The 13595-nt window shown below is 38.8% G+C and overlaps 1 protein-coding gene across 5 annotated transcripts in view; it reads right to left on the bottom strand.

Moving 5' to 3' along the window:
* Window positions 1-681: 681 nt before the first annotated feature.
* mib2 (MIB E3 ubiquitin protein ligase 2) overlaps window positions 682-13595 on the bottom strand; it is a 53231-nt gene continuing 40317 nt past the window's right edge. For all 5 annotated transcript variants that reach the window (XM_032570250.1, XM_032570258.1, XM_032570242.1 and 2 more), the window contains 6 exons: window positions 9282-9408; window positions 8893-9153; window positions 6134-6312; window positions 5641-5834; window positions 4667-4732; window positions 682-4484 (listed from right to left, as the gene is read on the bottom strand). In XM_032570250.1, coding sequence (XP_032426141.1) covers window positions 4243-4484; window positions 4667-4732; window positions 5641-5834; window positions 6134-6312; window positions 8893-9153; window positions 9282-9408 — 1069 coding nt within the window. In that variant the 3' untranslated portion in view covers window positions 682-4242. The remainder of the gene's footprint in view (window positions 4485-4666; window positions 4733-5640; window positions 5835-6133; window positions 6313-8892; window positions 9154-9281; window positions 9409-13595) is intronic.

The raw sequence follows: 13595 nt of genomic DNA, 5'->3' as shown, positions 1-13595 counted from the left end.
ATCTGCATTCCCACCACTTTCTTCAACCCTTCTGGTGGCCGAGAACAGCAATAATCAAACATTGTAAATCTACCTCATAACGCTGGTCATAAATATTCTTATGCATTTATGACATTTACAGCCAGATAATAAATCAAAAAGAGGACAACCCATTATTTTTGTCAAACATGCAATTTCTCATTGAAAAACTGAACCATCATTTCAGGAATATGTAGAAGATTTTCATTTCAGACACAAAGAAGTTTCTGAAACAACAAACTAAAAGTAGAATTTCAATTAAAGGCGCGTCGCACAGCTTTCGTTACAACAATAACCCATCAATTTAAAATAAGTAAGTTACTGTTGCCTCAAAGAGGTTCATTCATAAAAACAAACTTTAAAATAAGGACTTATGAAGGAAACAAAAAGTAATATGTATTCTGGTTACAGGTATACCCATCAATCAGAAATTTAAAACTAACTCACACTTGATTGGTAAAAAAGAAAAGAATGGATTTTTTTTTTTTTCTGTTCAGCTCCAGCTTAAATCAGAAAGTCAACATATTGGTCATTAGTCACACGTTTCTGGGCAAACTGAATTCTAATTCATCTTCAAAACTGACAAAATATCTCATAAGATAGCTTTAAAACTCTATTCTTTCAGTTAAATACTGTTTCTGTAATAAAACAAATGAGCCAGTCTTTAAGAAACAGTTCCATATTTATTGCAAAATATTTTTGTACAGAATTCAACTGAAAAAGAAACATCAACAGAGGAGGAACGGACAGTAAGGCCAACATCAGAACTCCGAGAGTCGAACTGTACAAACACAGACAGTAACATTTTGCTGCTTTAATTAAGAACTTTTGTACAGAAACCGTTTCGCCGCGCTCACAGCAAGACTCCTTAAAAAGGAGGAAAGGAAATTAAAACAATTTCACACATTTTTTTCTCTTAAACATTATTGCCTCGCCTGTAAACCCATCAACTCAGAACACCAAAGGACAATCTTTAAATACTGAAACTTCTATAAGAAACATGTCCCTTGATTGATAATGTCTCACAAAATATAAATATATATATATATATTATATAAGTACATATATAGTTGTAAAAAGCTCAGAACGGCTCACGTTTTGGGAATGAGAGTAGCGTCTTCTGTCGTAGAGGTTCAGCGTGTGACTGCTGAAGCTAGAAGGCTAACACCACAAACAGAGAGAGAGAAAGAATACGTCCGATCCGGAGTCGAACCCGACGCTATGCTTTGTTTCGCTTTGTAACACACCGCTAGAATAATCTGCCCCCCGTCTGACGTCGAGGGGGGGGTTGGGGTAGAAGAGTGCATCTGTGTAGTAACGGGCGTGCATGTTCATGTTCAGGTTCATGTTCATGCACAACCTCATGCGATTTGGCACTGATGTAAAAGTCATTTCCTCATCATAAACCACAAGGATATCCTAGCTCTTTTTTTTTTTTTCTTTAGACGTTTTTGTTTTTCTTCACATATTAAAAAAAAGGCAGCGTGAGACAGGATACATTATCTCCCCTACCAACATTCAAATGTACATCTTTAACATTGTCTCTCCCACCGTCGGGGAGACACTGAGGACATTAAAAACCCCTCCTGTCTCTGGAAGTTCCAGATAAAAAAAAAAATAAGAAAAAAGATTCAATTAAAATTAGACTAGATTTGTTGTTGTTGTTGTTGTCGTTGTTATATATGCATGAGCCCTTCAAAGAAAACACAACATACAAAAAAAAAAAAACATTTAATAAAACGACGAAGCTGATGTACAATCCAGAACTCCAGAGGAGGAAAAACGGGGCGGCTTGCTTCTGAAATACTCCACTGGTAAGACAAGATGTGAACCTTAGACAGAAACACACAGATTGTTTGTGTGTGTGATTACACATTGCACGATACATCTGATAAAAACTAAAACATACCAAAAAAAAAACAAATAAAACAAAAACAAAGCATGAGCCTCTTTAAATAGGGGGAATCCAGTGAAAAACCCTAAGGAGCAGACCAACACAATCAGACATGAAGTTGTGTGGAACCTTCTTATATTGATTGGGGATGTTTGGACAACACCTGGCACCAGCACCCATCCTGGACAACCCAACCACATGGAAACAACCCTAAATACATGCTATGACGCATTTCAAACCACCTTCGTAGTTGGCCTGCACTCATTGCATCTGCAGTAATTCCTACTGTCTAGACTGTTTTACCATGAGGCCTGAGGATGACGGGAGTGTCATCATCAGTGCTGCTGGCTGTGTGACCATCAAGATTCCCACAGAAAAAAAAAACAAAACAAAACTCGCTCATCTGCAAGGTCCAAGTGGCTCACATTCACAGACTTGGAGAGGTATTGTCAAAGCATATAGTTGAGCGGTCAGACACAGAAATGACCCCAAACTGACCTGACCCAATTTCACTAAAAGAGCAGAGCTACTCAAACTGCTCCTGGATAAAAAAAAAAAAAAAACAACAAAAACAAAAAGCAGAAATAAAAACCTTCATTCTATAAATCGTGTTGCCCTAATCGGCACCGTTGTCGCCAAAATTGGCAAAACAGATGCTTTGTTCTCTATAAAAAAGATTTTCTTGGTTAAAAATGTTGAATAAAATCAATAAAAGACGCTCTATCACAAGTCATGATTTTTATAGATCAGAGGTCATCAGCCAGGGTAACAGCTTACGAGGTTCCTCCTCAGTATTTTATATCTTTTATATTTTTGGAGCTAAATAAGGTCAACAGATTATGAAATAACTCATGAAAAGCACATATAACTTTCTCCATCTTTCACATTTATGCAGCATAATGCTAGTAGCCTAATAACGGTGAGTGGAGCAGCTGCTGGCCGCCTGCAGACCCTCAGTGCTGCGCTCATGATCAGCTTAACTCATCATAAGTATGAAGCAGAAATAACAAAAACATGAAGAACTGATATTAATTTCAACTGTCATAATTAGTGAGGCCTATTTTCTTGTGAACCAGAGAGAATGTGTGTCAATATGAGATTTGTAGTATAATTTGTGAAAAGGAAACTTGAGATGCTTTAGACTAACAGGATAATCCATGTTAATCCAGATTTGGATCCAGTTTTTTTTTTTTTCCATTAGGAAGAGTTTGCACCTTCTCACTTCTTCATTTTGTATGTTTTGAAGGGAAATTGAAGTCTTTTCGCAGAATCTGCTCCGCGACCGTCCACATTCCAACTGAGAATGACACGTTTTGTGTTTATTTTAGTCATTAATGCCAAAATCTATTTGTTTTTGTTACATTTCCTCCTCTTGGTGCTCCACCAGAACAAATCGATACAACGCACTGTAATGGTGTTGGTGTGAGAGTCTGGGGAAGGGCTCCTAAAACATTTATGTATAGTCCAAGTGCTTCCAAGATGCAATACCCTGAGTAGCAGACGTAGGCTTGGGTTAAACCTCAGTAGAAACAAAACACAAAGATAAACAAGACAAAACACCTTTCACACATAAATAAAACTTTGTAGTCAAAGGTACATTGGCAACCACAAGCGTAACCCTAGAGTAAGACAAAACCCTAGTTTATCTGTGACAAAACAAGTCGTTTTCAGCTGGATAATATGCATAAACTCATGCATATATAGTGTCTGTCTCCCTTTGCATATAGACAGAAGTGTTTTGGGGTCTGCATAGAGAGCTTTCAGCTATACCCTCTCTCTGCAGAGCCTTACATTGAGAATGAAGAGATGGATGTAAATGAGAGCGATGTACTTCACGGGCCAAGGAGCGCCAGGACAACAACCGATCTCTGTGCAGACATGTAAACAAAAGAGGCCAGAAAACCACAGAGGATGATGGGTAACAGACATCCACTTAGAGCAGCAGAAGGGTCGGACAAAGTACAACAGGAAACACGAGGAGGACCCCCTCCGCCCCCAGTTGCTCCTTTATCAATCAAGAGGATTCAAAATGGAGGGCCCACTCTGCCTCATGTGATTCCTCAGAGCCTGTCCTGCAGCAGGAATTTAAATTAAAGCAATGTTCCTCCGCTGGTCCAGATGGAAATGAACCCAAAATGTAACGGCAAACTCTGAGCGATCTACAGCAGCGTCTCTTTAGAAAAAAAGTCGAACGAATGTTTGAACGCCGCTGGTGAGGTGCGGCGGCCAGAGACGAGAGGGCACGAGAGCGGCGCACCTCCGCAGCCCTTCCCGGGGTCCGTCTCTGGGGTCTGTGGGCCGGAGGACCCAGGAGGACACAAACCTGGAGCTCAGACAAACAGCTGGATCCGCTCCCGGATGGTCTGCCTGCAGATGGGGCAGGTCTTGAGCGCGGCGCTGCAGTCGATGCAGGAGGCGTGGCCACACTGGAAGACCAGCTTGATGTGGTTGTCGATGCAGATGGGGCAGGTGATGCGCTCCTCCATCTGCCTGTAGCGGGACTGCAGCTGCTCCAGCAGGTTATGCTGCTCAGAGTTCTCGGTGCCGGGGCTGCAGTCCACCTCGGTTTGGTCTGCGGAGTCAAAATCATTGACAATGCCCAGTTTTAATCCAGAGTTTTAAGTGTAGTTGCAGTATTATTGTGCAAGATGAGACTGGTCAGCTGTTTGTTGCCACTCCATTCCAGGAATGGACAGAAGCTAGCTCCGAAACGTTCCGCACACCAGAAAATAAAAGTTTCTAATCTCCTCTTACCTTGCCGTATTTTCTTGGTTATTGTGACCTGACATTTGATGCATTTCTTCATGCGATGTGCACATTCTGTTAAGACAAAACTAGTGTTACTGATTACAGGGTTTCTACAGGTTTCACCAACTCAAACTTAAGACTTTTTATGACCATTATGAAAGATCCTACAGGCCTGTGGCAGTAAACAGTAAACCAGTTAATACCATAATAAATTAAAACCAGCTCCATAATTTCCATTTGCATGATTTATCATTTTCTATTTTCTCTCTCTTTCTACCAAAAACAGGATGAGTCTCAACTAACCCTTTTATTAAAGTACAATTTTGTTTTCAGAGGCTTCATAGGTCATTTTATTTGTTGTTTTGCCTCATTTATGTTTATTTCATTTTGGATATTTAAAAGGTGTTCCAGTTAAATGTTCATTAAAATTGAAAGTTTATTGATCTTTGAGAATGTCTTCTTGCATTTTTTTATGCCATTATCATTATATTACTTTATATTAATTGAAAACTGTCTCAAAACAACATTATCATTTATCACAATAACTGCTGGGACAACTTATTGTCCAGCAAAATGTGTTATTGTGACATGTCTACCTCTATCTCCACAGAAATGTACAAACTTTCTCTGGCCATAAATTTATATTTACCCATCATAGATGCAAAAAAAAACAAAAAAACAAAAGCTAGCTAGCCAGCGAGGGTATGCTAGCATTGAGTCTGAATGAAGATGTCTGTGTGACTCAACCTTTTGCCTGCCAGAAAAATCCCATGAGAAAAATAAACATACACATAGAATATACAATAAAATAATTCTGCCAAGACAAAATTTAAGACGTGTGATCAACAAATTTAAGGTAAATTTTAAGGCCTTAATAGTAGATACATAGATTTATGGCTTTTTAAGGATCCGCAGTCAATCTGGAATACATAGAAGACACTCCTCCCGTCGCCCCTCACCACCTCAGCTTGCAGACGTACCTTCACAGGCCACGCTGTGCTGGCAGGGGCAGAACAGAACCAGCAGAGCCAGCTCAGAACAGATGAGGCATTCACTGGGACCGGCCGGTGTGGGAAAAACCAGGTTGGTCATGGTGTTGGGCGTTGTGTGGACCCGCCGCAGGCTCGCGCTGCTCAGGCCCTGCCCACATGTGATGGCCTGCAGGCGCTGCAACCTGAACGACAACAGACAGCCATAAGAGCTCCTCTGAAATGGCTAACACGTCAACATAAAAAACGACATTTTTTTATCTAAATCAAACTCTCACATGGATTTGTTGTCATAAAAATGTTTCTGTATGAGCTACATTTCATTTCTAGTCTGTCTTGCACAATGTTTCTGCTTCTTGCTATCCAATGAAAATGTAATTTTTTTGGGGGGGGGTTTATTGTTAATTTTATACTCAAACCAAAATAACCTTGTCGTTGCCCTGTAATCATAGCTGACTTCTATGCCAGTTTTCTGAACACGTACCTGTGCTTCTCAGAAAAGTTCTTAATAAGCTGCATCATGGTGCTGTCTCCCACCAAGTCCAGAGGACTCTTGCCCTTGTGGTTGGCGTAGCTGATGTCAGCACCTTCCTGGGCCAGAAAACAAGCAATCGCCATGGCGACGTTCAGCTCGGTGTTCCCCAGGAGACCCGAGGCATTCAGCTGTGGACACAGAAGGAGGAAGACGAGAGGATAAGGAGAAGGAGGACGGAAAGTCTGAGCTAAAACCATTATGATAAAACCATTATAAATGAGATTGTGTTATTCCAAGAGGAAACTCTAAAAACAAAAGTCAAAGATGCAGGAGAATTGAGCATAAGATAAGTGTAAGAAGTTCAATGAGAGTCATCCAGATTTAGACGCTACATAAACCCACATCTAATCAGCACAGAAAAACTCCCAGGACAACTCATCTGCTGACGGTGGCCAAAACGGCCCCGAGCACTCAAGTCTAGCCACCTTCATGGCTGTGTATGGGTGGGTTGGTGTGTGTGTGCGTGTGTGTGTGTGTGTGTGTGTTGGCTCAAAGCCCATGATGCTGAGAGGAGCTGCAGTGTTAGCGGTGATCTGGAGCGATGAGGATGTTCTTTTAAATCATGAAATATTTACACCATGTAATGGGACAGAGATTGTGTGAAATGTTTCACATCAGGGGAACAACAGAAGGTTTTTTTCTAAGAAAAAATAATAGAGTTTGACAAAGGGTTGTGTTAATGCCTCTGAAATACAAAAGGGACAAACATTTTGATGACAGTGCAGTTCTGGTCTGCACAATTCTACCAAACATCAAACTGACTCGATACTTACAAAGCACACTTTAGACACAGATGAGTCGGCTATTGACCGCAAATGGATGATCAACACTAATCACCGACCAGGCTAGTCGTAAACCCAAAAATCTATTTTTGTCTGATCAGTGAACGCACCATAAATAAAGACAACTACATTGAACAAATATCACCCCTCTAGGTGGATGCTGTTATTGAGAGAAGAAGATGAAAAGTTAGCTGATTTTAGCATCTGACTGTTCTATTACTACTAGCCATGCTAATTGGTAGCATGGTACAGACAAAATGCTAACTACATCATATTTGTTCTAGTAAAACCCTGTTTCACAGCTAAAGCTCACACGCAAACACTGTAAAATTACTTCTGGTTCTAATTTAATTAATCAGTGATGACCCTACAGAATATATTTTATTACTATTCTTATAAATTCTCACGCTAAAGTTTGTAAAGAGAAATCTGAGTCAACTAACACTGGAATTTGTAGATCAAAGCTTCAAAGGAAAAAGAAAATACGAGATCAGAAATTGTCCACAAAATTGATGAGAGTGTTTCTAGTCTTCCATAATGGAAACAGCTCAGTAAGCATCAGAGACCTAATAACTAAAGCTTCATCTTGGCTTATTTCCATTCTTGACTTTTCCCTCTAAATTTATTCCCAATAACGCTGTGGATCTCGTACAAATACAACCTTTAAAACAACAGAGCTGTCTGTGACATCATCTTTACTTCAAGAAAGTGAATCTTTTATGTTCTGTACCCATATTTTTACTTTTACTAAACACTGAAACTATAACACATTCCTCAGGTTATATTTAGCTCCACTTCTCTGCACTCTAACCTTATTACTGTCTCTTAAGTTAATCTGGGTTCTTGCGACCTGCTTGCACAATGAACTGAGGTCCTTTTTCCCCAGATAAATCTGTTCCAAGCTCAGCCACCTAAATCCCCATTTTACCTTCTTTCACCTTTCATCCTGCTGTTTACCTGGAACCCAACTAACAGCTTCGTCCTAAACATATCCCAGGAGACTAAACATACACTGTAACATTGATTGGTTAAGGTTTGTTGCCTCACTGTGTTTCCTATATGTTTCCCAGAGCGTCTTTTGTTTTATCTCACTTGGAGACTATATTTATCTCTTTAAGGCTACAAGAATTAGATGTTTCTATTTTAGAGTAGATCAGCAACGTCTGGTTAGGTCTTCATTACTTTATTTAGCTTATGTTGACTTATATAGGGGTTATTTATTTATTTTTACCTCTTTGTTTTGTAACGGTCACTTCAAGTTCTTAACTACATACTTGGTCATTTTGTTTACTTAAATAGACTCAGGTATTACACTTCAAAAACACAAAATATTACTAAGTATATTTGGTGTAGTTTCTAGGGCAAATATTTAAGTAAATTTAAAATAAGACGAAACTAACTGACATGTCATTTTTAAGCAAATAATTTTTAAGGAGCTTGTTTTAAGTCAGCAATTCCTTGTCAACAATATACAAGGAATATAAAATATGAATTTCTGTGTTCGCATAGCCATCATCCTCTCGCAGCTGAAAGTAGATATGCCGAAAAAAAAATTTAATTTTAATTGTATTTTTTAAAGCAAATGTGTTATCTTTAATCCAGAATTTACCAATAACACAGCTTAATGGCATAAAAAATATTGGTACACCTACAATGCAGAGCAACTGATATTTTCTAGACTTGCGCATTAGTTCTGCTAGCTCCATGACGCTTTAAAAATATAATTTACATCCTAAATATTGATGAAAAAGAACAAATTATAAGTGAAATAATCTCCCAGTGCAACTTGTACTTTGAACTTTGTGATTTGAGGCCTTTGGGTGAGTTTCTGTCCAACAATGCCTTTGTAATTCCAAGTAGAAAGTAACAGTAATCTATCATTTAATAAGCCCACCCTCCATGTTTAGATTCCCCATCGACCCTCACCCTGCAGTAGAGCGACGTGGACGAGCAGCCCTCGCTGCCCTCCTCCGTGCTGCTGCCCCCTGCTGACGGGGTGAGCATGACGTTGGCCAGCTGCGGGCGAAGCAGGGCCACGTGCATCGCCGTGTCACCGTCCTCGTCCTCCATGTTGACATCGGCGCCCTCGTCCACCAGCAGCTGCACCAGGTCCGTGTGGCCCTGTGTGACGGACAGCTGCAGCGGTGACTGGTTTCGGTTGTTGCGGATATTGACATCACAGCGCCCCTAACAAGAAACAAGACGAATGAAATGCTTTTTTTTTTTTTTTTTTTTTTACATCAAATGTGGATTTAAATGAATAAATAAAAATGAATACTAAAGAGGCGACACTGGAGCTCTTATTTCTGGCTCACCTCCTTGATGAGGACCTCGGCGACGTCTCTGTGGTTGTTGAGAGCAGCCAGATGAAGGGCAGAGAAGCCGTCTTCCTTTTTAACGTCCACCAGCTGTCGAGCTCGAGCCAGGATCTTTTCTGTGGCCCTGAAGGCAAAATGGACAGACAACTTGACCAGTCACAACTCAGATTATACCCATTTAGAAACTATTTGTAAGCTGGCAGAGGAAAAACCCAGAAAACACGCCATGTCTATCAGATTTGTATGTATTAAAGCAACAGAAGAGTACCCAAAAATTGTACTCAAATAAGAGAAGCACTACTTCAGCTAATTCAACATAGTTTTACTGAAGTAAAAGTAAAAAGTAGCCAAAGTACCAAAAAAGTATTTGGTTAAAAGGCTGCTCAAGTACTGATTACCGTACTGATAAAAAGAGCAATTATTTTATATTTATGTAATATCAATTACATAAATCAGACGAACAAAAGAATGAAGTTATGTGGACATTTTGATATTTTAAAGATTAAAATGAAAATAATACATATAAATAACATAGTTACAAAATCAGGCAAAATGAACTTTTTTTCCAAATTTCTTTCAATACGAAACATATGAAACTAACAAAAACTGCAGGTGTGCATGTCTGGTGAATTTTTGGCTAAAACAAGCTTGTTCATTATTCAGTAAGGCTACTCACAGTGGTCAGCGGTAGAGTAGCGGTACTTCATAATGAAATTACTCAAATAAAAGTTTAAAAAAAACACAGCGTAGTAAAAATACCCCTAATAGTTTTTTTTCTTTTCAAAAAATTACTCAACAAAATGTAACTGAGTAAATGTAACTAGTTACTACCAATCTCCAGTCAACACTTTGAAGGACTATGTATAATTTTCCCTTCACTACAAAATGAAATATTAGTTTCTGCTTGACTGCATCATTGAAAATCCCAATAAAATACACTGACATTTACTGTTGTGAAGAGGAGAAGTTTAAGGTGAATTTTCTTTATTTCGTGACCTTTTTTCATACATCTGATTCAACATGGAGTTGTTGTGTTGTTTTGTTTTCTTTTCACAAAAGCACCGTTGCGTACTTTTCATCATTCGTTTACAAAGCGCATAGTTTTCATAACAAGAGGCCCTCATTATTATAAGTCCAAGTTCCTGACATCTGAACAGAACAGCAGCTGGTTCAAAAGCTGCTAACAAGACAATCTGAGCAGAAAGCGCGCTCTTCAACATGACTCGAGACAAAGTTCCAAATATTAACCTTCCTGTTTGCCATCCATCAGGATTAGTCAGGTTGCGGCGCATTAAGCTGAATATCAGTCTGTTTAATTGCAGAGCGTAATGAGGCCTCAGTGAAATGAGACCATCGCAACTTTGTTTGCATTTTATGCAGTGCAATTCTGGGCTGCGCCGTTTGAATACCCTCTCCTCTCTGCCTGAGTGGGCTTTATGAAATGTGAAATTGAAGCCGACAGCCTTAGCAAGCGCCCAGGAAGCTGGCAAATCACCACAGAGGCATTAGTGTGACATGAACCAAAACTTCTGGAGGAAGTTGGGTTTAATTTACTGCTTGCCTCTGCAGGATTTTACTGTGTGGAAACACTGATGGCACACACGCTGCCATCAGTGTTTGTGCTGTCCGTTGTTTCAAAAGCGAAGAATAACGAGGAGAAGGGCGGAGAGCATCGGCTGATGTGGAAAGACCTCTGTAGAAACAGCTTTTACTAACATGATTAATCGATTATAACAACTCCTTATTCATTAGTTGCTCACTGCGAATGCATTCGGAGATGTGGGCTGAACTCGTTTGTTTGTAGCAGAGTCAGTCAGATGTGACTTGGATTGCCTGTGTGATTTAAAGGCATCCAAAGAAGACATTGCCAGAGGTCACAGCTACCTGCATTGCAGATCTGTAAGCTGGTGGTCCAAGCGCTGACTGAGCCTCTTATACAGCAGTTCCTGCTTTCCACGTCACAGTCAAAAGATTAAACTGCTCAGTTTTTTTATTTAATGTGGCCACTCCTGTCTGTACCAACTCATCCTCAGTTCTCTGCTTTCACATTAAGACCTAGTTGACCATGAATGAATTTTGAGACTTTTTTGTATGTGATCAAAGCTCAGCGAAAGCAAAATAAATTCAAAATGCAAAATAAATTCAAAATGCAAATAGTTCTGAATGAAGTGAGTCCATTCAGACTCACTTTTAAACTAAACCTATTTTGTGTATATGATATATTATGTGAAATTATCAATCCTGACTGTCATGCTATGAAAATATTTGACAGTAGATGGAAAAAGGAGTGATAAAGAGAGAAAAGTAAAGTTACAAAAGGGAGAAACATCATGAAGTCAAACCAGAGCGGCATCTCTTCTCCAGTATAAACCGTTAACCCATTATCTAACCCATTTGCGTCTTCAGAAGATATCTGGCAACATGCCTTGTTCCTTCACTTTCCCAGGCCTCCCTGTGAACTTGGCACATAGCTGTCTTTTTCCATTTCCTCAAACAAAATACATAGACTGATAAACAATCCATTTTTGTCTTTCTGTCACAAAAAAAACAGATGTTCACAGCTGCTCTCTGAAATAACTTCAGTTTATGAATTTGGAAACAACCCTCAATTTATCTGTGCAAGACAAAACATCAACAGATTAACAGATTGTTTTAGTTTGGGGTAAGTGTGAGGTTAAGTGTGAATCACATGTTTTTCCTAGTCCTTTTAGGTCAATATACAGTATTAAAGAGCAGATATAAAAGATCACTGTACAAATGATGGCAGTTTTTTCTACTGGGTTTAAATATGGAACTTGCAAAATTTAACCAATCACTCTATGGATGACTCAATCGAGATAGATCTGGAATATATGCGTTGTATGTCCTAAACTGTTCTAGACTGAGTTAGGAACCCTGTAGCCATGACTACAGCTCACCGTAAAAAAAACCAAATGACTAATTCACACAAAACTTTTAATATTACTAAAATTTATTATTTATAAAAACTCAGACCAGCGGAGATTTGAGAAAACTCTGACTTTGTGTTTGCTTGTGTACTAACTGAAATTTAGGGTGGCGCTCATTAAAGTCTGCCGCAAATAATGCATCAGCATATCCCCATACTTGCTTTGATGTAATTCTCAATCAACATTGTGTTACGTTTGATCAATTTTGTATTCTAACACGCTATTTTTAAAAATAAACCTCCTGGCGCCATGTTTAATTCCTAACAGGAAGCTGTGGTTGTTTTGAAGCAATCAGATTAGCTGACGTAGATTTTAGCTTTGCACCACACCGCCCCCTATGGGTCAGGCATGTTTAAAACACCTCTTTATTTTAGTGGGTTCATGTGGATGAAAACTTTTCTGAAACGGATTCTGTGTGCACAATATTAGTTTTTAAATGACACGGCGGAGATATTCTGTTGGCTACGTGTGTACAAGGTCTAAGAGTTATCAAGTTTGATTTTGTTACAAACCTATGTTTTATGACTCTTTCCAAACCAGTGTTGTATAGTAACGAAGTAAAAATACTTCACTACTTTACTTAAGTATATTTTGGAGTACTTCATACTTTCCTGGAGTATGAAAATTTTTGATGACTTTCACTTTTACTTCACTATATTTCCGAACTTAATTGCGTACTTTTACTCCGATACATTTTCAATGTGTGGTTTAGTTACTCGTTACAAAAAAGCGAGAGAGAGAAACGCAAGTGTTTTGACCCCACCTACTGATTAGCAAGTAGCAAGCAGGCTACCGAACAAAGTCCGTAGCCTGCTTGCCTGGGCTTGTTCATCACCACCAATAGGATACTTCTTCTTCTTCTTCTTTTCTATTATGGCGGATCACAAGCAACTTTAAGGTGCATACCGCCACCTACTGTACATGAGTGTGTAGAAGCATTACTTCATATCTATTAAATTCTACTTTTTAATTTTGTATTCTTAAGATAAATAAACAATGCTTTCCTTAATTTGTGAATATCTGTTATGTTTCCTTCATTTCCTAATATACCTTTAAGATTCCATTCATGCCCCATATTTCTAACTATTCTCTTTAATTCTTCCCTTTCGAGTTCATTTGACTTACAGTTCATCAATATGTGTTCTACATTTTCTTTCTCTCCACATCTCTCACATTTATCATTATTTTTCCTCCCTATTTTATAAAGCATGTCATTTAAGTAGGTATGACCTACTCTTAATCTACTAATTATTATTTCTTCTCTTCTGTTTCGTTCATTAATGCTTCGAATTCAAACTGACTTTTGTACTTCATATAATCTTCTTCCTTTCTTATCTTCATTCCACATTTTTTGCCATTTCTT

The sequence above is a fragment of the Xiphophorus hellerii genome, chromosome 1 (genome assembly GCF_003331165.1).
Source record: "Xiphophorus hellerii strain 12219 chromosome 1, Xiphophorus_hellerii-4.1, whole genome shotgun sequence".
In the NCBI taxonomy this organism is placed as follows: domain Eukaryota; kingdom Metazoa; phylum Chordata; class Actinopteri; order Cyprinodontiformes; family Poeciliidae; genus Xiphophorus; species Xiphophorus hellerii.
This window is presented reverse-complemented; position numbering and strand designations above follow the sequence as displayed.